The sequence below is a fragment of the Sinohyriopsis cumingii genome, chromosome 15 (genome assembly GCF_028554795.1).
Source record: "Sinohyriopsis cumingii isolate HCF-2022 chromosome 15, ASM2855479v2, whole genome shotgun sequence".
NCBI lineage: Eukaryota > Metazoa > Mollusca > Bivalvia > Unionida > Unionidae > Sinohyriopsis > Sinohyriopsis cumingii.
The window spans coordinates 122123750-122151621 of record NC_142975.1 but is presented as its reverse complement, the minus strand read 5'-3'; the positions used below and the strand labels follow the sequence as shown (position 1 = coordinate 122151621).

At 36.4% G+C, this 27872-nt stretch overlaps 1 protein-coding gene across 1 annotated transcript in view; it reads left to right on the top strand.

The window, feature by feature from the left end:
* The window catches only part of LOC149782634 (calcium-transporting ATPase type 2C member 1-like), a 126392-nt gene that overhangs the window by 51004 nt on the left and 47516 nt on the right, over positions 1-27872 (top strand). The window contains exons 9-13 of the mRNA XM_089934123.1: positions 342-484; positions 3088-3212; positions 13558-13655; positions 18674-18859; positions 19792-19896. Coding sequence (XP_089790249.1) covers positions 342-484; positions 3088-3212; positions 13558-13655; positions 18674-18859; positions 19792-19896 — 657 coding nt within the window. The remainder of the gene's footprint in view (positions 1-341; positions 485-3087; positions 3213-13557; positions 13656-18673; positions 18860-19791; positions 19897-27872) is intronic.

Sequence of the window (27872 nt, the reverse complement as noted above, 5' to 3'; positions counted from 1 at the left end):
TTATAATGTTTTGCCAATAGGGTGTCCTCCTGATGTTTGTAACTACAAATCATAGCTTGGAGCATATGGGAGACTGTCCTTCCTTGGTTAGACATACATTCTGTCACATGATGTGTAACAAACTCCCAGCTGTAAACAATATAGACATACAGTCTGTCATATCATAGTACTGTGCAAGCAGATATACCTACAGATCAATACGTTTTTTCTTTTTATGCTAGAAATTGTGAATATAATTATTGACCCTGATCTCATGGTGCACTGTGTGGTAAACGATTTAGGTCTACACATTTTGCAGCTGATTGTACATGATTTAATTAAGATATATTGGAATGTTTCAGGCTCCAAAGACCCCACTGCAGAAAAGTATGGACATCCTTGGCAAGCAGTTGTCCTTCTATTCCTTCTGTATCATTGGACTCATCATGTTCCTTGGCTGGCTCCAGGGTCGTAAACTGCTTGACATGTTCACCATAGGGGTCAGGTAAGCATACATAAAGGCTATGGTGTTTTCTGCCTGGTAGATCATTGAGGTGTTGAATTTAAGCTTGTCTGCTAGGTTCACCTTGTTGATTATATGCTGCTAAATTTAAGCTAGGCTACTGGGTTCTTTTCCTTGTAGATCACTGGGCTACTAAATTTAAGATAAGCTACTGGGTTCTTTTCCTTGTAGATCACTGGGATACTAAATTTAAGCTTGGCTACTGGGTTCTTTTCCTTGTAGATCACTGGGCTACTAAATGTAAGCTAGGCTACTGTTTCTTTCTCCTTGTAGATCACTGGGCTACTAAATTTAAGCTAGGCTGTTGGATTCTTTTCCTTGTAGATTGCTGGGCTACTAAATTTAAGCTTGGCTTTTGGGTTCTTTTCCTTGTAGATCACTGGGCTACTACATTTAAGCTTGGGTTTTGGGTTCTTTTCCTTGTAGATCACTGGGCTACTAAATCTAAGCTAGGCTATTGGGTTCTTTTCCTTGTAAATCACTGGGCTATTAAATTTAAGCTTGGCGATTGGGTTCTTTTCCTTGTACCTCACTGGGCTACTAAATTTACGCTTGGCGATTGGGTTCTTTTCTTTGTAGATAACTGCTACTGAATTTAAGCTAGGCTCCTAGTTTCATTTTCTTCATAATGGGGTATTAAGTTGAAGCTAGGCTATATGGTTTTTGTTTTCTTGTAGATCACTGTGTTATGGTTTCTTTGTTGATCGCTTTTCTAATAAATCAAAGCTAGGCTATTGTTCATTTTTCCTTGTAGACCACTGGGCTGCAAAATTTAAGCTCTAATGCTAGGTTCATTTTTCTCAAAGTTCACTGAGTTTCTAAATTTAAACTGTGCTGCTATGATATTTTCTTTGCAGATCACCAGACTATTAAATTTAAGCTAAAATATGAGGTTGTTTCATTGTATATCATTAGGCTTTAGTTTGTTTTCTTGTAGATCACTGTACTACCAAATTTAAGGTAGGCACCAGATTATTTTCCATGTAGATCACTCTGCTGCTAAATATAAGCTAGGCTAGCAGCTTATTTTTCCTCACAGTCATGTTTTCACTAAATTTAAGCTAGGCTAATAGGTTATTTTTTCCTCACAGATGAAGGTTTTACCTAATATAAGCCAGGCTACTAGACTTTTTCCCTTGTAGATCACTGGGCTACTGAATTTAAGTTAGGCTACTGGGTTCTTTTCTATGTAGATCACTGGGCTACTACATTTAAGCTAGGCTATTAGGTTCTTTGTTGTCATAGATCACTATTTTACTAAGTTTAGGCTTGGCAACCTGGCTCTTTTCCTTTTAGATCACTGGGATACTGAATTTAAGTTATTTTATAGGTTTGTTTCCTTGAAATTCACTAGGCTACTCAGTTTAGGTAAGACTACTTGGCTCTTTCCATGTAGATCACAGGGCTACTAAATTTAAAGTAGGTTTATGATTATTTTCATTGTGGATCATTATCATACTAAATTTAAACTAGGCTACTAGTTTCTGTTTCCTCACTGATTACTGGGCTTTTAAATTGAAGCTAAGCTGCTAGGTTCTTGAATTATTTATCAGTGGATTTCTTAATTTAAGCTTGTTTACAAGGTTATTTTCCTTGTAGGTCACTAGGGTACTAAATTTAAGCAAGGTTAGAAAGTTTTTTTTCCTTGTAGACCGCTAGGCTATTAAATTTAAGCTAGGTTTTAAGGTTTGTTTTCATCAGTGTGCTATGTTTTTTTCCATGTAGACCGCTAGGCTACTAAATCTGAGCTAGGTTACTGTGTTCTTTTCCTTGTAGATCACTATGATACTAAATTGAAGAAAGGCTACTAGGTATTTTTTTCTTATTGATTACTGGGCTTTTTAGCCACTAGGCTCTTTCATTGGAAATCACAGGGCTACTAAATTTAAGATTGGATTTTTGGTTCATTTCCTTGCAGATCACAGGGTTACTTAATTTAATCTTGGCCACTAGTCTCTTTTCCTTGTAGCTTGCTGCTACTAAATTTAAGCTAGGCCGCAGGGCACAGATCCTTATAGATCACTGGGCCGATAAATATAAGCTAGGCTACCAGGGTTTTTTAAATGTAGATCATTGGGCTACAGTCTAATTTGCATTTTATCAAAACCTGACATGGTAAATCTGTAGCACAAGTATCATGGACACTGGAGGGACAGAGCAAATTGACCTTGTTAGGCATATGTTATTGATCGGTTAAAATCTCTTGAAAGCTTATTTTTGTAAGTTGATGTAAGTACATATTAATTATCCCAGAAAATATTTATGTAGGCTTTGAAATTAAATCAGTAGGAAGAATTTCATGCACTCTTTTTCATTCAAGAAAAATCCTTATATATGTTTATAGTATAAAAGAAAAATAATGAAGCAGATATTTTGTAGAAGTTTTCTTTAATTATTTTGATATTTTTCCTGTATTATGCAGAGAGAATGGACATTTGGAGAAAATAAGTGTCCTCAAGTCAGTTATGGACAGATGTCCATTATACAAGCCAAAATCCATTATTTGACAGACAATTTTGTATGACAATACCAGATGTAGTTCTTGTTATGATTAAGAAATGTGAACCCAGTATTTATTTTTTCAGCTTGGCTGTAGCAGCTATCCCTGAAGGACTGCCCATTGTGGTGACAGTTACGTTGGCCCTTGGGGTGATGAAAATGGCCAAAAGGAAAGCAATTGTCAAGAAGTTGCCAACAGTGGAGACCCTAGGTTAATTTCAAATTTTACAATAGAATCTAGCATTTCATTTGGGGGGGGGTATATTATTTTCCCAAATTATTTTGTCCATCTATAAATATGTCTCAGATATAGTTTTCAGTTACAGTATTTTGATGGAATAGTCATTCCATTCAGTTTTGTCAAAATTTGACTAACTTTTTGGCCCAAATTTAACTTTAATAGAAATATGACCTTGTATTTAAAACCATTTAAAATTGAAAGATGAATTGAGTATTTATTGCTGACAGTGGAAATTTGCATGAGTTTGCTTTATAAATTAAGTTATATCAGCATTACTGTAAATAGATACTGACATGGCACATGGAAATATTAGAAATTTTATAACCTTTTACCAATAAAGATAGTTTTTTAGTAAAAAGCTTGTGATAAACATTTTAAATGTGTTGGATTTTTGGATATGTATTGGTTAATATTTTGAATGTGTATTGGTTGATATGTTGGGCCCAAGTTAGCAGCCAGTAGACATAATGCAATACTATATTACTAATGTACTGATCTTGGTCAGTGTGGTGTGTGTTACATTGTATCATGTAGAGACTAGACTAGATTAGGTTAGTAGAACTAAATATGAAGTCAGTGTGGTGTGTGTAACATTTTGTTATGTGGAGACTATATTCCAGGTTAATAGAACTAAATATAAGTCAGTGTGGTGTGTTTAACATTGTGTTATGTGTAGACTATACCAGGTTAATAGAACTTAATATGAAGTCAGTGTGGTGTGTGTAACATTTTGTCATGTGGAAACTATATACCAGGTTAATAGAACTAAATACGAAGTCAGTGTGGTGTGTGTTACAATGTATCATGTAGAGACTAGACTAGGTTAATAGAACTAAATATGAAGTCAGTGTGGTGTGTATAACATTTTGTCATGTGGACACTATATACAAGGTTAGTGGAATGAAATATTAAGTCATTGGTGTGTAACATTGTGTCATGTGGGGACTGTGTACCACATTAGTAGAACTAAATATGAAGACAGTGTGGTGTGTGTAACGTTGTGTCATGTGGGGACTGTATACCACATTAGTAGAACTAAATATGAAGACAGTGTGGTGTGTGTCACAAATGATGGCTCTTGATCCTGAAATTCATATGGCTCACATGAGAATTGAATCATAATGAAATATAAGGGTGTGGTGGCAGGCTTGCTAGTGTCCCAGTATGAAATATAAGGGGGTGGTTGCAGGGCTTGCTAGTGTCCAGTATGAAATATAAGGGGGTGATTGCAGGGCTTGCTAGTGTCCCAGTATGAAAGTATATATGTTGTGCAGCAAGTGTCCTACTTGCGATCATTCCTTACCAAGAGTGTTTGATAAGGAAGGCATTAAGGACTATTAACACAGAAAGCAATTAGTCAAAGCATATGTCTGTGTGTTTGATAAGGAAGGCATTAAGGACTATTAGCACAGAAAGCAATTAGTCAAAGCATATGTCTGTGTGTTTGATAAGGAAGGCATTAAGGACTATTTGCACAGTAAGCAATTTGTTATTCTTGAATGGCCCTGTGTTTAATACGGAAATCATCAAGGACTGTTATGACAGGAGGCAATTTGTCATTACTGAATAGCCTTGTGTTTATGTAGCCATTAAGGACTGTTATCGCAGGAGGCAATTTGTCATTTTGTCATTCCAAAATGGCCATGTGTTTAGAAAGGAAGGCATTGGGAAGGCAATTAGTTAATACAGAATGGCCTTGTGTTTAGTAAGAAAGGCATTGGGAAGGCAATTAGTTAATACAGAATGACCTTGTGTTTAGTAAGGAAGGCATTAGGAAGGCAATTAGTTAATACATAATGGCCATGTGTTTAGTAAGGAAGGCATTGGGAAGGCAGTTAGTTAATACAGAATGGCCTTGTGTTTAGTAAGGAAGGCATTGTTAAGGCAATTAGTTAATACAGAATGGCCTTGTGTTTAGTAAGGAAGGCATTAGGAAGGCAATTAGTTAATACAGAATGACCTTGTGTTTAGTAAGGAAGGTATTGGGAGGCAATTAGTTAATACAGAATGGCCTTGTGTTTAGTAAGGAAGGCATTGGGAGGCAATTAGTTAATACAGAATGGCCTTGTGTTTAGTAAGGAAGGTATTGGGAGGCAATTAGTTAATACAGAATGGCCTTGTGTTTAGTAAGGAAGGCATTGGGAAGGCAATTAGTTAATTCAGAATGACCTTGTGTTTAGTAAGGAAGGCATTGGGAGGCAATTAGTTAATACAGAATGGCTTTGTGTTTAGTAAGGAAGGCATTGGGAAGGCAATTAGTTAATACAGAATGGCCTTGTGTTCAGTAAGGAAGGCATTGGGAGGCAATTAGTTAATACAGAATGGCCTTGTGTTCAGTAAGGAAGGCATTGGGAGGCAATTAGTTAATACAGAATGACCTTGTGTTTAGTAAGGAAGGTATTGGGAGGCAATTAGTTAATACAGAATGACCTTGTGTTTAGTAAGGAAGGCATTGGGAAGGCAATTAGTTAATACAGAATGGCCTTGTGTTTAGTAAGGAAGGTATTGGGAGGCAATTAGTTAATACAGAATGGCCTTGTGTTTAGTAAGGAAGGCATTGGGAGGCAATTAGTTAATACATAATGGCCATGTGTTTAGTAAGGAAGGCATTGGGAGGCAATTAGTTAATACAGAATGGCCTTGTGTTTAGTAAGGAAGGCATTGGGAGGCAATTAGCTAATGCAGAATGGCCTTGTGTTTAGTAAGGAAGGCATTGGGAAGGCAGTTAGTTAATACAGAATGGCCTTGTGTTTAGTAAGGAAGGCATTGGGAAGGCAATTAGTTAATACAGAATGGCCTTGTGTTTAGTAAGGAAGGCATTGTTAAGGCAATTAGTTAATACAGAATGGCCTTGTGTTTAGTAAGGAAGGCATTGGGAGGCAATTAGTTAATGCAGAATGGCCTTGTGTTTAGTAAGGAAGGCATTGGGAAGGCAGTTAGTTAATACATAATGGCCATGTGTTTGGAAAGGAAGGCATTAAAGACTGTTATCACAGGCAGTAATTTGTCATTACTGAATGGCATGTCCTTTTATGAGCATTTTCAACATAGTAGACTAATCCTTATGTCAAGTTGGCATAGCATGGAATTTTCAACATAGTAGACAAATCCTTATATCATGTTGACATAGGATGGAATTTTCAACATAGTGAACAAATCCTTATGGTAAATTGGCATTGCATGGAATTTTCAACATAGTAGACAAATCCTTATGTGAAGTTGGCATAGCATGGAATTTTCAGCATAGTGAACAAATCCTTATGTCAGATTGGCATAGCATGGAATTTTCAACATAGTGAATAAATCCTTATGTCAAGTTGGCATAGGATGGAATTTTCAACATAGTAGACAAATCTTTATATATAGTTGGCATAGCATGGAATTTTCAAATTTAAAACCATGCCCTTCAGTAATGAACAATTAAACATTTCTTGTCCATAAAAGATATTTACAATCCGTATTATTCAGTAAATTATGTATAGCATTAAGGGTAATATAGCAGCATATCAAGATTCTTTGTTTAGCTGTATCTTTTTGACAAGCTCTTTTGTATATGGAACAAAATTTGCCTTTGTTGTTCACAGCAAGCTGCCTCTCTTGACTATTAGCTTTTGCCATCTAGCATCATTTACTAGCAACCAGTACACTAGTATTGTTAGCACTGCATCATTTACTAGCAGCCTGTACAGTATTGCTACTACCAGCATGTACAGTAGTGTTGCCAGTTAGCACCATTTACTAGCAGCCTATACAGTATTGCTACTAGCAGTATGTACAGTATTGCTACTAGCAGTATGTACAGTATTGCTGCTAGCAGGATGTACAGTATTGCTACTAGCAGGATGTACAGTATTGCTACTAGCAGTATGTACAGTATTGCTACTAGCAGTATGTACAGTATTGCTACTAGCATTATGTACAATATTGCTTTTTGCAATCTGTACAGTATTGCTACTAGCAACATGTACAGTATTGCTACTAGGAACAGTAATTTTTGTAGCCTAGCATCATTTAATTAATTTTTAAGTTTCTTCTTTAGATACATTACCCAATCATAATACCTTAGGTGAACTACCACTACTGCTCAGATCCAGTCCTCCCAAATAAAACTGTTAGCTGAAATGAGATAAAAGCTTTCTACCAACCTAGGTGATGGTTGGGCGCAGTGATCTTCTTTTGATATAGGGATTGGAAGTGAAACCCGTGTTTCAGTTATTACTTCTGTGCATGTGCCAAGAAGCACGCTCTAACCATGAGAGACCTCGCAAAAGCCAGAATCATCACAGATACAAATTGTAGGAGTTCTTTCTTTACAAGGAAAGTATACGCCATCTATATTTCCAACTTGTCTCTCTTTCTATCTCTTCAGAGTTCTACCTTTGCAATTTTAGCCACACTTTTTTTTTCTTTACACATTTAATTGTTCTTAGGCACTTGAACAAATAGCATATGCAACTTTGCAATAAATTTAGGATATACTTTTATATGCAAATCCCTGAGACATAGAAAACTCTTAATACATGTGTATATGTATAATTCCACAACTGCTAATACATTTTAGCGTCTGGATGCCATGCATCATTGCATTTACTTGTACGGGTCAGCCTTGAACGTCTCACAGTTAGTATGGTGAATTATTTTGGTAAAATTTGTCTGCTATTGTCCTGGTAGTACTATAAAGCATAGCTCTGCATGGACTTTCTGTTCAGTAATAAGAGACAACTGCAGAACTGCAACAGGTTTATACAGTCTGCTCTGTTTGTCTTAAAGATTAGACCATGGGCAAAGCGCATAAATGTATGACTAAGGACAAAGACACTATAGCCTACATGTAGACATGTCCTCTGTGGGAATTTTTCAGTGAATAAAGGAGACAAATCAAAAAAGCTTGCCAATAAAAATTGCTGGAAATCTCAATGATCAGAGACAACCATGCACCTAGGTGACCACCATGGGACTCCTCCTTGCTAGCTATACCTTTAGGCCTTGCCTCCTCAGAGTTCCACTCCACAGCTCCTGATGATAAACTACAAGTGAACGAACAAACAAAGTATCCTTTCACTCCATCAACACATGGACTGAACACATGGATCAAACATTATGATTGGATGACGTCTTCCCTAATCATTATGACCAGACAACATCCTCCTTTAAACATAGCCTATTTCCATTTTGACCAGCTGAGGCCTACTACAAAGGATATTCAGGGACTAGACTTCAACACAATAAGTTCCCAGAAATTAGTCTGTTATCCAGTAGGTCAAACCTGGTGTATACAGGCAGTTATGGAGACCAGTCAAACCCACATATGTCCTCACTGCACTCAACATTTAGAATCTCTGCCTCTGACAGATGCCAACTCTCATTTCACTGAACCCTTGGTCAGTAGATGGGACTCGTTAATTGGTGACTGATTGGAAATCACATTTTCTGATTTAGGGCACTTTATGAGTTTTTTCAGCATCAAACCTTGACACACTTTGCCAGCTCCTACTCAGGCAACTCAAGAGACATCAGTCTTATCTCTTGCAAGCAGAGATGATGATTTCTGCTCATCTCCTCTCCCTACCTTATGAACCACCTGGACCTGAACTCCAGTGGTGTTGAGCTTATCACAAAAAAGAATCCAAGTTCAATTACTTCTGCGGTCTGGCAGTTGCAGACATTTCGACTGGTTTACATAAGCAGCAACTGTTTCATTTTCTCACAGATTGCCTTTTATCAACTTTTTGTCAGCATTTCTGCTGTTGCCATACACCACCTTTTCATTTGGAAACCCTTACAGTTGACTGGGGTAACTCAGCTTTGGGGATGACTGAACCATTCATATGGATCGAACATGTCACTCAACAATTGATCTGCAATGTGGTAGCCATGGGCTTTATGTTGGACATGGTATTGATGACTATATTCCAACAGGCAGAACAGAACTCCTCATCTCTTACTCCAGATTCCATTTGAGTCAGTCTCCAGAATGGCCAAGTCATAAACAAAGCAACTGAACATACTTTAACCATTGCTGTCGCGACAGCTGCAAATTTACAGTTGACAAAACAAGATGTACTGCTCTCCACATCCACCTTCCCTAAAGATCATCATAAAGCCAAGCTATGATCACATCCATTAATCTCTAATCTACTTTAATGGCCAGGTTGATGAAATGCACAAACAAGCCCTCAGGAGATGAATTTTCTTGCCCATCAACCACAACACTGATACTGGGATGTTTTGGGAAACCAACAAAAGGAACCAGGGGACATGACTCAACACATTGTAAACCACAGTTCATATGAACCACAGTGGACAAAAGACAGAAGTAACAATCACTTATGACAAAGTTTCTCTTTATAACTGCCTCCATTTCTCATCAAAAAATGACATTGTCTCTACACCACTTTTCCCACATATCCTGGTAGGAGGAAGGCTTCAATTCTTTGCTGCCAAAAGGGATTAGATTTGCCATGATGGTCATTTGACCCGACAAGTGGTTTCTGACGGACTCTACATCACTTTCAAAACACCTCCTCTGTCCAGAGTCCTATCACCAACAACATTCCAACAGACCCATTCAAAAATCCACCACCTTGCAGCAAGAAATAAATGCTCTATGGTGGTGATTTATTTCAAACAGCAAAGAGGAACCAAGCACACAGACCATTGCATACTGGTGTGGGACTTACAAAAACAAAGTTGTCAACAACAAATCCACATTCAGGTCCATCATATTCATTGATATCTACTTGCAGTAGCACATTCTTTGTCCCAGAACAATCAGCTTCTACAGATGAAATGGTCTCTCCGTCCTTCAGTTTCATTTAGATATGCACTGTATGGGACCAACCATTGGTGAATCTGTGACAAGGAGGAATACCAAGCTCCCAACTTGGTCTCACCAGTCCTAGATCCAAAAGCCTGGGCAGTCGATGTGCTATCCATGGATGGGAATAGTCTGGATGCATTTACCTATTCTCCAAAGAATTGAAGTGTCGCTCATTACACAACTTATTGTATCTCGCACCAGAAATTCTTCAGAAATAGAGAATTTCCATCATCTTGTCAAACAACAAACCCAGACCTACTGAACCGACATGTCTGGATCATTTTAAACAAGCCTTCATAAATAAACAGTGCTCTCAACGAGTCATGGAGAGAATCGCTCAGGCAAGAAGGCCCTCCACTCTGTAAGCATATGATGTAAAATGGAAAAGTTTTACTCAGTTGTTTGCTCAAGAATACATTCTACCACTACAGGCATCAATACCTGAAATAGTTAACTTCCTCATCTGGCTCTTCAACGAGGAAAAGTTGGCATCAGACACAAGCAAAAGTTACCGCTTCATGATCGCTGACACCTTTGGTCATCACGAACACCATCAGACAAACCATGATTTATCCTTCCTCTTCTTCAAGTTTGATTATACACTGCCAAAAAATTGGCTCTGTGCCCAAGTGGAACCTATCTTGGGTACTAACCTAATTGAACATAACACCATTTGAGCCACTTTCAAGGACGTCTTTGGTTCACCATTCATACAAGACCTGCTTCCTTATCATGTTAGGGGCAGCAGACAGAATCAGCAAAATAAATGCCCTACCAAATTACATGCAGTTCCAACAAGATGGGTCATTTTCACTTAATGATAGTTTCCTCTTTTATCACCAAGAACAGGCTTCCATCCATGGATAACCAGACCTTTGTACTGAAATTATAGTCTACTGTGGATGGTTCCATTCACGGCCACATACAGGATCCAATATGAGCCTTGAAGTGGTATCCTAAAAAGACAGCGCCATTGCATCGAGGGAGATAACCCTAGCCCTAAAGCCTATTTTTACCTCTTAAACAGGGACAGGACAATATGGTGCACAGACCCATTCATCCTGGATTAAGTGGGTTATTCGCTCTGCATATCAAGAAATAACTCCGACACAAATGAACTTGTTACACATTTCGACTCATACAGCTAGAGCAGTTGCAAGAAGCATTGCCCTTGACCAGAACTTTTCTCCAAATGCGATTATCCATGCTGTGGGATGGAGATCTGAATCCACATTCTCCAGTTTTTACCTCAGAGATCCTTTGTCTGAAGGACTCAACTTCAACTGGTGGGACCTCTCCGGTGGCCTAGTGGTTAGAGCATCCGCCTCGGATGCGGGAGGTCATGAGATTGATCCCTGGTTGAGTCATACCAAAGACATATAAAAATGGTACTAACAGCTGCCACCCTGCAGACATCATAGCAATATGACTGAAGAATTGTTAAAGCTACATTAAAAATCCAAATTACACACACACACTCAACTGGTGGGACCTAGAGCCGTATTGCAAGTGCCTTTCCATGTCATTCGACAGCTTCGTAAGACATAGCTTCACAACTTCTGTTGGATTTGTGGTAGGGAAAATTTTCCCATTTTGAAACCGCTCCTTGACAAATGGAATCTTCTTCAGTTGGATTACCTAGAAGCTGTCTAACATGCCTTAGAGGACAGGAGATGAAATCTCCGGGGTAAGGGGATGTACCTCCCTCCACCTCTTACCTTAGGTATTGTGATTGGGTAATTGATTTAAAGAAGAAACTGATTTTTTCTAGTAAAATATGTTTCTTCACAACTACTTACCCAGTCATAATACACATACACCCTCCCAGCCTCCCTGCAGTTACATCCATATAATGACCATGACCATTAGTAACTGAGATATTCATGGGTTTTCCTTCCAGTCCCTGTATCAAGGGGAGATCACTTTGCCCAACTGCCACAAAGGTTGGCATATAACTTTAGCTCATTTTAAGGGGCGCTCACTTGTTATTATGTACTTTTGAGAGAGTGACATATGTAAGGTGAAGTTGTTTGCATTTAAAACATGCACAGTGGAGAGAATGTTGGCATACCTCTGTGCTACATTAATGTAATGTGGATGATATTTCTTTGGATATTGTACTTTTGAAATTGTACATGATCTAAGCACACTGCTAGATGAAATGACTGCTCCCTTGTGCTAAAAAAATCAGCCTGAATTAGTCTAAAGTACACTTTCCATAGCAGCTATTAAAATAGGGAAAATGAATTTTGCCAGACTAGACAATACCAGCTTCTGAAAGTTCAGTGAATGAATTACCAAATATATAAAATGTAAAAGAAGTTATCTGCTCTTTTTTACACAATTTACCTCTGAAGTTCAGGAATTGAAAATGACCAAGTGGAGCTAGCACTTTTTTGAAAGGTGCACATTTGGAGTAAGGCCAAGCTGTATACTCTATAACCCATATTACACCCATCAATCATACACCAAAATAAAGGGAATTAAAAGTTCTTTGTATTATACCTAAGATATACAAGGTCTTATTTAAATAGCCAGTATAACCAGTGAGGAAAACTCGGGAAATTCTATCTCATTAAAATTCTAACCCTATGCAAAATGAGAAACTGTAGAGCGTCACCTTAGATAAGTTTTTAACCTGGGAGGGCTGGATTTGTGAGGTAGTAGTAGTTCACCTAAGGTATTATGATCAGGTAAGTCTTTACGAAGAAACATAGTTTACTAGAATAAATTTGTTTACAACAAATTAAGTTGACCCATAGAATTTTCTAAATCTGTATTCCTTTAAGGTGTTTGTTTCATTTACTGTGTCTATACTCTTTGACTTTACTAAATCCATTTTTTATATTTTCCCTTCTTTTTCAAAGTAGATTTGAATGACAGTTTTTACTGATGTTGAATGCTTTCCAAAATATTGATATCTGTTTAAATATTCTATATCATTTTATGTTCCTGGATGTGTCATAACGGTCTGCACTGATCAGTTATATCATTTGTGTTCAGGGTGTGTAATAACAATCTGCACTGATCAGTTATATCATTTGTGTTCAGGGTGTGTAATAACAATCTGCACTGATCAGTTATTTCATTTGTGTTCAGGGTGTGTAATAACAATCTGCACTGATCAGTTATATCATTTGTGTTCAGGGTGTGTAATAACAATCTGCACTGATCAGTTATATCATTTGTGTTCAGGGTGTGTTATAATAATCTGCACTGATCAGTTATATCATTTGTTCAGGGTGTGTAATAACAATCTGCACTGATCAATTATATCATTTGTGTTCAGGGTGTGTAATAACAATCTGCACTGATCAGTTATATCATTTGTGTTCAGGGTGTGTAATAACAATCTGCACTGATCAGTTATATCATTTGTGTTCAGGGTGTATAACAACAATCAGCTCTAATCTAAATATATCATTTGTGTTCCAGGATATTTGTGTTCCGGATGTTTAACATCTGCTTTAATCTAATTATATAATTGTGTTTCAGGTTGTGTAACAACGATCTGCTCTGATAAAACAGGAACACTTACAAAGAATGAGATGACTGTCACCTGTATATATTCTTCAGACAATCAGTTTGCTGAAGTAAGCAAAATTTACACATACCATTACATTTTTCCCATTATTTGTATTTGGTACATGTGCCATTAAATTATTCTCATTAGCTTTATTTGATACATGTGCCATTAAATTTTTCCTTTTATTTTTATTTGGTACACATGCTATTAAATTTTCCCCAATACTTTTATTTGGCACATGGGCCATTAAATTTTTCCCATTATTTTTTTGGGTACATGTGCCATGAAATTGTTAACATTATTTTTATTAGGTACACATGCCATTAAATGTTTTCCATTATTTTTGTTTGATACATGTGCCTTCAAATTTGACTATTTTTATTAGGTACACGTACAAAATTTTTCCCATTAATAGTACATGTGCCGTAACATTTTGTCCTTTATTTTTATTAGGTGCATGTGGCATACAATTTTTTCCTTTATTTTTATTAGGTAAAGGAGATGCAATGAAGTACTTCCTAAGCATGAGACACTTGCTTAAAATAATTATGTAATTATTTATAACCTCTCCTTTTTTTGTAAACTTTCAATCCATAAAAATGCCAATTATTTTTTGCCCCCCTAATTTTTCCTGTACAATACATTCTATTATTGGGGCCCCGAGTGGTCTAAAGCGCACTCCGTTACGGATCACTGCCATCTCACCTCTTCTGCGTGGGTTTGAGTCTCGGATTCAACCAATGTGGATATATGAGAAAGCTTGCCAGTAGCTTCTCGTGGGTCGGTGGTTCTTTCCGGGTTTTTCCCGGGTTAAGCCTCCACCATTGATACTGGCCGCCATGTATAGCCTATCTTGTGCTGAAAAATGGCGTTAAACCCTACAACAACAACAACATTCTGTTATTACTCAGTTGCAAATATTTACTCTTTGAAGTTGAAAATTGTCATTATTATTTTATACCCTATCATCGTATTTGTAGTTTTATTGTACATGAAAAATAAGTGTTTTTTCAATGTATGAAAAATACCGTTTAACTTTTTTTTTGCGAAGTGATCATGTATAAAAATAAAAAAAGGTCCCAACACAAAGTGGGATTACAGAATATCTACAAGTTCATTAATATGTATCCAGTTGTCCTCAGTGTACCATGAACTAGTTGAATATGCTGAATATGCTGTTTGAATGTGCTTGTATATTCATCTGTGTGTATTGCATTTTATTATATTCACCTTGTTTGCTCCATTAACTTTACAGTGTCAGAATAGTGCAGTATTCTATGATACCGAACACCTTGACATGCACACACACATGCATGACACATGTACCTAAAAAAATAAAATGTACTAGGAACTACATTGTAAGCAAACCATGTACACTCATGTAATAGTTTCAGTTTATTAGATTTGTATGTGAATGAACTAAAAGAGCTGTTTTGTCTGTTTGAAAGTAAAGATGTTAAAGTGAACAAGTTCACTGAGTCAGAAATGAAACTTTCAAACAAGCAAATGAATAAACATGATATTCACAATGTCCACAACAAACATGAGAGACAGAAATGAAAGTACAATTCTGATCATTTAAACAGTTATTTAGGAGAAATGTTTGTAACTTTTCATTAATTGAATGGTTCATATTATGACCAGTGCTCTCTGGATTTAAAAATATAGCATAGAAAAGCATACTAGGGGCAATGGCAATCACATATCTATCGGAGAAGTACCATTTTATAGGTGAAAGTACTAAATTTGTGGGGAAAAATGCATATTTAGGTTTTGGTAGGAAAGTAAAATCCTCTGAGCCAATAAGCCAAGACAACAAAGAATTCTTATTTTCACTGGCTGAATGGATTGTCACACACAGCTGTTTTGCAGTTTTCCGCATTGACGTTTTTGATACGTCATTCAGGTTGTAACCTAGCTGTTGTCCCTACAAAGAGCATGCAAGTGACCAGGCATAAACATGTCTTCTTTAGCTGGTAATGAAAATGGCAGAAAATATACTTCCATTTTTGCATCCTGAATTTCCCAAAAAATTATTTTCTTAGTTCTGCAAATCTGAATTACATGAGCTATGTCATTTTGAAATTGTACTGTAATTTCGACTACATTCTAAGTGCAGTAAAATTCTCCTTACTGCACTCATAATGAATTAACAGGATATTCCACAGCATCTTTTTACAGTTGGAAGAGTTAATATTTTCCCCACATTATGATTCCAAACATTCATTGACAGAACAAACACACGTGCAGCTGAGTCTAGATGTGCCCGTATCTGCTCAAATTGCATGTATTTCATGTGAAATTTACACAGCTAAATCCAGTCCATAATCAGTGGAATTGAACAAAATAAACATAAAATACAAAATTCATTCAGCTGAAAAGCTGTCACAATGTGCATTCGTTCACAATTTGACTCTAGATTTCAATTTTAAGTCTATGAAAATGAGTATTCTTTTTTATCGAGCATGCAACAGTTTTGCTGGGCAGAGTTATGTGAACATTAATATTGCTGTTGTGTATTGATGAATTTACAGATGTTTATTTGTTTTGGAACATAGCATAAATTCAATTACATTGTTTTTTTTAAGTGTATTTTTTTATTATTTAAGCCATAGGTAGAACAAGAAAATGAGTATATAATAAAAAATTTACTGCATTTTTATGGGAAAATATGAACTCGTTTTGTCGGATGGAGACTGTACTCCCACAGATCACATTGTATCCATTTGAAAACTCATTCATATTTTCCCATACATATGCAGTAACCTATAAACATAAGTTTAAGAATGAATAACTAGGACAGAAATTTAGGTATCCAATCATCACACTTTTCTTATACTGGTACCTCATGATCCAAATAAATTATGCTCTGATACCCTGATGTTCACTTTTGTATGACAGGGAGAGAGGGAGATTTCATTATACTTTTGTATGACAGGGAGAGAGGGAGAATTCATTGTACTTTTATATGACCTTGAGAAAGGGAGATTTCATTTTACTTTAAATATTTCTGTTTAGCTGAAACTAATTTCAATTCCAAGAAGAATATGAAGCTGAATTAGTCATCTTAACATTTAACATTCTGTGTTGTTTTCTATATTAGTTAAGTTGCATCTAAATTCTCACCAAGAAATAATACCTTTTCTCAGTAAGCTCATGTACACTTCCTAGGCATCAGTGTGTCTCGTTGTCACTACTAAATGCTTCTTATTTTGTATTCAAGAATTCAAAGATTTAAAACGTCTGGTTAAGAAAATTGCATGAATAGTACCTGTAGTACACTGCGCTATATTCATCACTAAGGCAAACATTGTTAAATTAAGCAGCACATATCCAAAAGTAAATGTTGATTCAGACACAGTGTTGTCTGAATGGAAGTAGGGGTGTCTATAAAGAAACAGTATTAATAGTCTGAATGGAAATAGGGTTGTCTATAGAGGATCAGCGTTAATTATCTGAATGGAAATAGGCTATCTATAGAGAAACAGTATTAATTTTCCAATCGGATATAGGGGTTTCTGTAGAGAAACAGTATTAATTGTCTGAATGGAAATAGGGGTGTCTGTAGAGAAATGATTAAAAGTTTGCGACACCTACTGTATTAATGTTAGAATATTGACATTGCAGGTACTAAAATATGACCAGTCAGATTGAAAATACAAGCTGGGTCATTAAATCGTGATTGTTTCCCTTTCACTTACAAGACTCTTTGATTTCTAGAATGCAAAGGTTAAGTGTGTAAAATTGTCAAATTGTGAAAAAATGACAGTTGTTTATGAGAACGGAGACTATAATTTCATTAGGATTTGCATTAGGATTTGCAAAATTGAATACATGAATGGCTGCAAATATTTGTCAACACTATTATTCATATATAGTGTTATCTATATTTCTATTTGTATTTATATATAGTGTTATGTATAATTAATTTGCATTATTTGTTTAGTTTTTTTATTCATTATATACTATGGATAATTGTATTTAAGACTTGACCTTGTCCAAAATCAGGCTTATTTTCATTGATTTTGATTTTGTAAACATCTTTATCTCAATCTGAGTCCAGAACATTAGAAATTCCGTATGAAATGCTGGGTCTACCTGTTGTAACTGACCCTCTAATTCTAATTCTAACTCAGGTTTTATCTTGTAAACATTTGGAACCTTCCAGGATAAATTTTTCCATGAGGTAATATTGTTGTTAGAAAATACAAATTGTGACCTGAGGTCAAGTAAAGAACTATGTAATCTTGCTTATCAGAAATTTAAATTGTTAGTACCTAATATAATTACAATAAACTGTGGTATGCATCATGGTGTATTCACAAATACTGAAGTACCAAAATGTGATCTGTTAGGTGGAGGTGAATGCTCAAGGAGGCAAAAGGAGGTTAATAAATACTGTAAATGTGTCTAGATAGTGTGAGCTGTTCAAGTGGAGGTTGAGGCTCAGGGAGGAAGAAGGAGGTTAATTAATACTGTAAATGTGTCTGAACATTGTGATCCTCTCAGTGGAGGTAAAAACTCAGGGAAGAGGAGGGATGTTAATAAATCTGTAAACCTGTCTTGGTATTGTGATTAGGTCAAGTCTTGGCAGAGGCTTAGGGAGGTTGTTCTTGTTATGGGCTTAATTCCATTTAACACACAATCGGCTATACATTTTTGCCAGTATAACTAGTGTCCAATCAACCTGGGAAAACCATGGGAAGAACCACTAATCCACAGGAAACACATGAAAGAAGGAATGATTTTAATATAAAAAAAACATGTCTAAATATTGTGACCTGTTTAAGTGGAGGTTAAGGCACAAGGAGGAGGTCGGAGATTAATATGCACTCTGTAAACATGCCTTTTTTATGCCATCGTATAAATATGTTTTTGGAAGGGAGATAAATGATACCAATATTAATAGACAACGTAGTAGCTATCTGTTCCAAGCTTTTCTTTTCCCCTCAGTTTCAGTAATTTGCATTCATCATCTAACATAGTATAGTACTTGTATATGCATTTGGTAAGCATATATATGCTTCAGAGAAAAACCAAGAATTTTATTGTTAATTTTTAAAAATTCTTTTTATCAAATGCCAGGTGTCAGGTGTGGGCTACAATGGCGTGGGCGAGGTAATCAGTAATGGACAGAAAGTGGAGGGGGACTCTCATCCCTTCCTTTCCAAGGTTATTGAGGTTGGCTGTATCTGTAACAATGCTGAAATCTGTGAAGATGGACTTCATGGGCAACCAACAGAGGGTGCACTGCTAGCTGTGGCTTTAAAGGTAAGAGTAGCATGTGTTTTTCTCATGATCATTTTAAATACCATGTCGGGTTTCCAGGGAGATGGTTATCTTGTCAAATATGCCCAAAAAGAATGCAGTCTTTGAAAAATGTGAAGATGTGTACATCTGTGAAAGTGTGTGGTTATAATTTTCAAATTAAAGTCTTATTATAATGTTTTGTTTGTTGTAAATGAAAATGGTGCTGCTCTGATTTCCAATATGTCCACCACAGCAGCCATCTGGAGAATCTGTTGCGCATGAATGCTTACACTGGTAATTTTTGATGCACGGATTGCACTGGTCCTATAGCTAAATTTAACATATAGAAAATTTTAAAACTTTTTTCATTCTTATGCTAATTAAATCTGTGAAAATATCTCTTGAATTGTTTACAGTATATCATTTTAGTAATCCTGTCTTAAGTTTAAAAGAATTTTAAATTATTCTTATTTTAAATTTTAAATCACAATTTTTGATTGACATTTTAAATCACAATTTTTGATTGACATTTTTACCAAACATATATTCGAAAGGAAATTATCATTTGTGGAAGTAGTTTATAGTGACCTAAAACACAAATGATTTTACAGTGATTCAGGTTCTATTTATCTTTAACATGAAACTCTCAAATAACAAGGATATAATGTTAGAATATAATATTAATTGATTTATTGTCATGGGTTTTGTGGTTTTGCCAAAAATTACTATTTTTGGTACTCAGATTTACAGACATTGGAAGTTTTTTAAATTATTTCTACAGAACTATCACTATTTGTTTGGTTTTTGAACTCATGGCTTGTAACAATACTAAAATTCAGGAATACTGAAAGTGACCTGTTTAAATTCTAATAATTTGTCCTTGTGTTTAGATGAATATTCTGTATCCATGAAAGTGACTTGCTTGGATTCTAATAATTGTTTTATGTGTTTAGATGAATCTTCATAACCTGAGATACCTCTACATACGGTTGGAGGAAACACCCTTTAATTCAGAAACAAAGTACATGGCAGTGCGATGTACACCTCGATATGGTCAGGTAAGCTGCTACATGTTCATAGGTTGTGGTGCCAATTGTTGTACTGCTAAGTGATATTGGCAGTGTGCAGTATCATGATAGATTTTATACAACTTTCTTATGCCTATTCCATGAAATTATTCTGCACAAAATGTTTGTGTTATTTCATTTGTAGGTTGCATATCTTTTAACTGATTGTGATGAGCAATTGTAGTTTCTTTAGATATGAATTTAAATTTTGTAAAGAACTCAAGTCGATGCTTAGAGGATAGGGTGATTAGACACAGGGAGAAATAATATTTTGAAATTTTTTTATGGATTTTGAGTTGTATAACTGTGTATTTTTGTATTTGGGAAATTGTCAGTTTGATTTTTATATTTTTATTTCTTGAGTCATTTTTGTGCATTCTTGTATCTTTTTCTTCATGTTATTTCTGTACAAAATGTTACACATATTGTTAAAACTATAAAAAAAGGTTTTAGCTCTTCTAGTTATAAACCAGAAAAGATTACGGGATAATCTGTTATCTATCATCTGGCCAACCTCTAGCACAATTTTGTTGTGGGGCCCCGAGTGGCAGAGTGGTCTAAAGCGCTCACCATTACGGATCACTGCCATTTTACCTCTGTCTGCATGGGTTCGAGTCAGGGGTTCGGCCAGTGTGGGTATGTGAGAAGGCTCGCCAGTTGCTTCTCGTGGTCGGTGGTTAATTCCTGGGTTTTCCTGGGTTCTTCCTCCATTATTAATACTGGCCACCATGTATAGCCTATCCTGTGCTGAAAAATTGTGTTAAACCCTGCAACAACAACAACAACAACAATTTTGTTGTCGCTACTTCTTCAAAACTACTTTGATGATTATCATAAAACTTTACGCACATCCCAGGATTCCAGGGTGGCTTAGTGATCTAAAGCATTCACCTTTACCGATCACTGCCATCTCACTTCTATCTGCATGGGTTCAAGTCTCAGGCTTGGCAACTAGGTATGGGAGTAAGCTTGCCATTAGCTTCTTGTTGGTCAGTGGTTCTTACTGGGGTTTTTTTCCTTTCATGAAAAATGGTGTTACGCCCAAAACTACAACATCAGTACGACTGCTCCAGTGGCCTAGTGGGTTCAATCCCCGGCCGAGTCATACCAAAGACTTACAAATATTGTACTAACAGATGCCTTGCTTGGCGCTCACCATTAAGAAGCTAGTGTTAGGACTGGTCGGCTGGTATCAGGATTATGTGACTGGGTGGGACATCATGCTTTATGTCTGCAACATGATGCCTCAGTGATTGGCATCACTATTAACTGCCACACTGCAGATGTCGTAGTGATATGACTGAAAAATTGTTAAAGCTATGTTAAAAATCCAAATCACACACAACATCAACACAATATTCATCTGATGGTCTAGTTGATCCTTACTTAAAATGGAGCTGCCAGGATATCCGATATGGCCACCAGAGCAGCGATCTTGAAAATCTTATTTTGGCTTCTCCTCCTGAATGGATAGTCATACCATCATGGGGTTTATACTGAAAGACTTCTTATGATGTGTCTAGTTGGTCCTAAAGGTAAATGGTGCTAATCTGATGTTCATTATAGCCACCATGGCAACCTATCTTGAAAATTTTGTTATCAGTACTTCTTCTAAATGGATGTTCGTATCAACATGAGGTTTTCACTTAAAGGAGACCAGAAACCAATGGAAATATAGAATAATAATAAAAGTACTATAGCAGAAAACCTTATTCTGAAGTATCATCTGCGACTGTAATGCCAATATTTAAATATTGGTCTATCTTCTATGAGCTGAATTTCCGTGACCTCGTATGCAAAATTTCCGCGCCTATTCGGTTACTTTCGGGATGTGACGTCATAGTAGCGACTCCAGCAACCCAAGTGGGAGTTGCCAGAGTAAAAGACAATACCGTTTTGCGTTGCTTATGGGTGTAATAGAACATTAAGAAAAGCCTGTGAACATATTTTTTTTTCTTTTCCGAAAGATAAAGACATCATGAAAGAATGGGTACATTATTACAAACGAGTCGATTTCAAAGCAACACCATACAGCACTATGTGCTCGTTACATTTCTCAAAGGAATGTTACGAGAGGGATCATGAAAAAAAATAGCAGCTCAAAGATACGCAAATGCTAGGCCTAGACTAAAAGTTGGCGCTGTTTCAGACATACCTTTGAACATTTTAAATCCTGGGAAAAGAGTTAAACGTGTGAGTTACGAAAATGGGCAGAAGGACGAGTAAGTGACCACAAAATGCAACAATCAATCCACATATCTTTTATCTAAAACAGCAGTGCTAAAAACAAATCTGATAGCCCGACACCCTGGGCCCCTTCTGGTTTTAGTTCCGGCCCATCCTGTATTCAAAGTGAGGTGCCCGTCAGGCTTGTCGAAACAAAAAGTGTTTGCCTGAGGAAACTTTGATCGCGCTGGTGAAATGAGTAAATGTATTTTCAAGATGTTGACATACATGCCTTAACACGGCACAATCTAAATCAAATCACCACTGTCGTAGGTGAAATTTAGATTTGATTTTAATCAAATCAAAGCTTTGCTAAAAATAAGATTCTAAACCTGTCGTGTTTCAAGAAAACAATTTTCAGGAATCTTATAAAAATTAAATTTAAAAAAAAATGCATTGTATACATGTAGTATGCATAAACGGTAATCTGTATTAATTGGAACTGATATAAAACTATTCCTTGGGCAGTTTAAAAAGGAGCGATTAAAAAAAAGGTCAAAGTTTCACATTAACTGTCTGACAATAGAACGGGGGAGGGACTATTGACCCCCCCCCCCCCCCGCCCCAATGTGCGACCGCCCATTTGACGTGCGTTTTCTCGCTGTGATACGCCTTATTATTCCCCCATGACAAGCCCCTTTTGCATATTCTGGTCAGTTCTGGCTAAATTGCAAAATAGCTAAAGTTTTGATTTAAGTACGCAAACAATAAAGCCTGTGTGACTAATGAACAGAATCCTTATCCTTACATTGATCTTGTGAAAAGGACTGCCCTTCGGACATACTTCCAAGAAACCATGTTCGACAGTGTGTGTATGTATAAGCACCCGCAATTGATTACCAAATAAACGATGCCTATTTTGTTGTTACTTATGATGCCATGGACTTCATTTTAACAGTTCAAATCTGCAGTCACAAGTTACCGTACATCTGGCAACTGTTTTTCTCTCGTTTTATGCCCCACCTTATTTTCTTAGGTTTAAGTCTTAATGCATGTAACACTGTTTGCTGATTAAAATATTTATTCAGAATTAGTTCCTTAGGGCCACATATACTGCATGGTATATTTTGTTTTATTCCTTGTAATTTAATCATGGTAATTAAACTTTTCATATAAGGTAGAGGAATGTCAGGTGTTAAGAGGCCGAGTTTCTTTGGCGGAAATGGAGATGCGATTTTGTGTGCAGAGAAAATTTCAATGTGATCATTCATTTAAGCTAATTGGTGACAATTTTATTCTTTTAATTATTTTTTTTTTACTATAGTACTGTTGTAGTTGTTTAAAAAATCTGAAATTTACTTGAATAATGTTTAATCTTCACGTTCTATTTACTGAAGAAGAAAAAAAGAAGAAAAAAAACTGTTGTATGATATTAATTATTTCGTCCAGTGCCGGGTTTAGACGTGTGTGCGTGTGATTTGAATTTTTAACGTAGCTTTAACAATTTTTCAGTCATATCGCTACGATGTCAGCAGTGTGGCAGTTTAGACTGTGGATTGCATACGTTATATTTAAAAATGGTTTGGGGTTGGGTTTTTTCTTCTGACAAATGAAAATTGACAGACATAATGTAATAATCGGGACTTCGCTGCGCAAAATTGAGAGATATTACGAGATCGGGATGTAGATGAGGAAATACCCCCGAAATCGGGAGGTTTTTCTCCCAGCTTGAGAGTTGACAGGTATGAACTGTCCGGGCTTGTGGAATTTCATTCAGGACTTGAGTTTATTTAAGTCACCAGCCCGGGGCCTGTGCCTAACAAATTTCTTTTAGTACTTACCAGTACAGTACATAAACTATTATATCAGACTGCAGATTCAACTTTTGAATGTGCAACCCAAATGTGGTCTCCTGTCTGCCTCGCTCGCCAATGTTTATGTTTGTATTCGAGGACTCGCTAGTATAGCGTCACGATACCACGTGATCTGTCGTCTCATTAAAACTCGGAAAAACTCGGCAATTTACGGAATCGTGGTATCTTCCACGCAATATAATCACTACTCGCTTACGATATTTCATTTATAAACATTGCAGTCGAATTAAAATCTGTAGAGAATTACATACGTAAAAGGAAAATTTTGATTTCTAGTCTCCTTTAAAGTCTTTTTATAGTGTGTAGCTTGTCTGAAATGAAAAATGTGTTTATCTGACATCCATTATGATCACCATGGCAGTCATCTTAAAAATGTTTTTTTTCTTTCTGACATCCAATATGATTGCTATAGCATTCATCTTGAAAATGGTGTTTATCCGACACCCAATATGATCACGATTGCCATGGCAGTCATCTTGAAAATGGTGTTTATCTGACATCCATTATGATCACCATGGCAGTCATCTTGAAAATGTTTATTTTCTGACATCCAGTATGATCACTATGGCAGTCATCTTGAAAATGGTGTTTATCTGACATCCAATATGATTGCCATGGCTGTTCATCTTCAAAAATGGTGTTTATGTGACATCCATCACCGTGGCAGTCATCTTGAAAATGGTGTTTATCTGACATCCAGTATGTTTGCCATGGCATTCTTCTTGAAAATGTGTTTATCTGACATCCAGTATGATTGCTATGGCAGTCATCTTGAAAATGGTGTTGATCTGACATCCAATATGATCATCATGGCAGTCATTTTGAAAATGGCATTTATCTGACATCCATCACCATGGCAGTCATCTTGAAAATGGTGTTTATCTGACGTCCAGTATGATCACCATGGCAGTCATCTTGAAAATGTAGTTTATCTGACATCCAATATGATTGCCATGACAGTCATCTTGAAAATGGTGTTTATCTGACATCCAATATGATCGCCATGGTAGTCATCTTGAAAATGGTGTTTATCTGATATCCATCGCCATGGCAGCCATCTTGAAAATATTGTTATATCAAGTCAGTTTGAATAGAATGTCATATTGATTTGGGGTTTTCACCAGAAGACTTATTATCATGTTTAGTTGGCCTCGAGTGAAAATGGCGCAGATCTGACATTCAATATGGCCACCACAGCAGCCATACAATTTTGTTATTGCATTTCCTCTTGAATAAAAGTCATATCTTGAAAATGTTGTCAACTCTATTCCTCTTCTAATGGATGGCTATATCAACATAGTGTTTTTACAAATAGTCTTCTTATATTACTTGGTGCCAATCATACATCCAGTAAGGCTGTCATAATGGCACACTGTTTACAGTACCCTTGTTTTCAGTGTCTGCATAGAGGGCTATCAATACACTGTTTACAGTACCCTTGTTTTCAGTGTCTGCATAAATGGCTATTAATACAGTGTTTACAATACCCTTGTTTTGAGTGTCTACATAAAGGGCTGTTAATACACTGTTTACAATACCCTTATTTCAGTGTCTGCATAGAGTGCTATTAATATAATGTTCACAGTACCCTTGTTTTCAGTGTCTGCATAAAGGGCTATTAATACACTATTTACTCTACCCTTGTTTTCAGTGTCTGCATAAATGGTTATTATTACACAGTTTACAATACCCTTGTTTTGACTGTCTACATAAAAGGCTATTAATACACTGTTTACAATACCCTTGTTTTGAGTGTCAGCATAGAGCGCTAGTAATACACTGTTTACATTACCCTTATTTTGAGTGTCTACCCTTATTTTCAGTTCATGCATAGAGTGCTATTATTACATTGTGTACAGTACTCTTGTTTTGAGCATCTACATAGAGGGCTATTAATACACTGTTTACAGTACCCTTGTTTTGAGTGTCTACATAGAGGGCTATTAATACACTGTTTACAATGCCCTTGTTTTCAGTGTCTGCTTAGAGGGCCATTAATACACTGCTTTACAGTACCCTTGGTTTGAGCTGAAGCCTGACTTTCTTTCTACTTATAATGTCTGATTAACAGTTTGACCTTGATCTACAGTGCATTACATAATGGCAAATCTGGGTCTATACTAGTCACATAAGTCAGTCCTTCAAATATGTGTTGATAATAATAGACTCTTTTTTGGGGGGTCTAGTATTGCATATTCATAAAATTTTGGAATTTTTGCAGACTGCGACATAGTGTACATTTTAGACACTTGCCAATATTTCTCATATATCTTAAGCTTCCATTGGTTGAAGAGTCCTTTTGGCGATATGTTCAGAATATTTTCAGATCAAATCCTGTGTTTGATGACTTGTAAACCCATACGGAATATCACAACCCTAAGTCCCATGACCATTTTAAATTTTATGGTTACATATGGCTGTAACGAAGTACCAGTAAGTGTCTAAACTATATGCAAGTATGTTCTGGACAAATTTGTATGCAGCAAAATTGTGCATTTTAATGAACAGATGACATCAGACCCACAAATAGTTCATCAGTGTCAACACAGATTTGGATGGGGGCTGATTTATCTGATTAGGTCTGTGCTCTTCCTTCTGAAAATAATATCTGCTGATCTATGGTGCATTATATGATGGCAGATCTGGATTTATTCTTATTCAGTTTGGGGCTTGTGATACATGAATATTTATTACATACCTATTTAATCTGACATGGTTGATCTGGCATTTAATTTGGATGTTTGTTCCATATTGGCACACCTAAACTGGAACTATGTAGGGTTTTTCACTGATTACCATGCACTGATTTTTGTAGATATGCCAAATTAAACTTTTATTTAATCAGAACTTGTTTGTTGCGAGTTTCATTCATGCTCCATATCTAGAAAAATTTGGAAAGATTAAGTGAGAGGAAGCATAATAAAACAATAATAAATCATGTTTGTTAGGATTCATATTTGAGTTTTGGAAAGTGTACAAGAGAGGAAATGTAATAAATACAAAATTACAGTTATAAATGTGTGAAAGTGAGAAAATGTAATAAATGTGGTAATATATCAGGTTTTGTTCTGAATTTGGGAAAGAGTACTAATATGTCACTTACCATACATCTCAGCCTGACAGCATTTCCATATCCCCACAATGTATCAATACATCTCAGCCTGACAGCATTTCCATATATCCACACTGTGTCAATAATCTCAGCCTGACAGTGCTTCCATATCTCCACACTGTGTCAATACATCTAAGTCTGACAGCCTGTACATATCCCAACACCATATCAGTACATCTTAGCTTGATGGCCTGCACATATCCTCACACCATATCAGTACATCTTAGCATAACGGCCTATACATATCCGTACACGATATCAGTACATCTTAGCTTAATGGTCTGTACATATCTCCACACCATATCAGTACATCTTAGCCTGATGGCCTGTACATATCCCAACACTATATCAATACATCTTAGCTTGATGGCCTGTACATATCCCAACACCATATCAGTACATCTTAGCTTAATGGTCTGCACATATCCTCACACCATATCAGTACATTTTAGCTTGATGGCCTGTACATATCCGTACACCATGTAAGTAAATCTTGGCCTGATGGCCTGTACATATCCCCACACCATATTAGTACATCTTAGCATAATGGCCTGTACATATCTCCACACCATATCAGTACATCTTAGCATAATGGCCTGTACATATCTCCACACCATATCAGTACATCTTAGCTTGATGGCCAGTACATATCCAACACCATATCAGTAAATCTTAGCCTGATGGCCTGTAAATATCCACACACCATATCAATACATCTTAGCATAACAGCTTGTAGATATCTCCACACCATATCAGTACATCTTAGCATAATGGCCTGTAGATATCGCCACACCATATCAGTACATCTTAGCTTG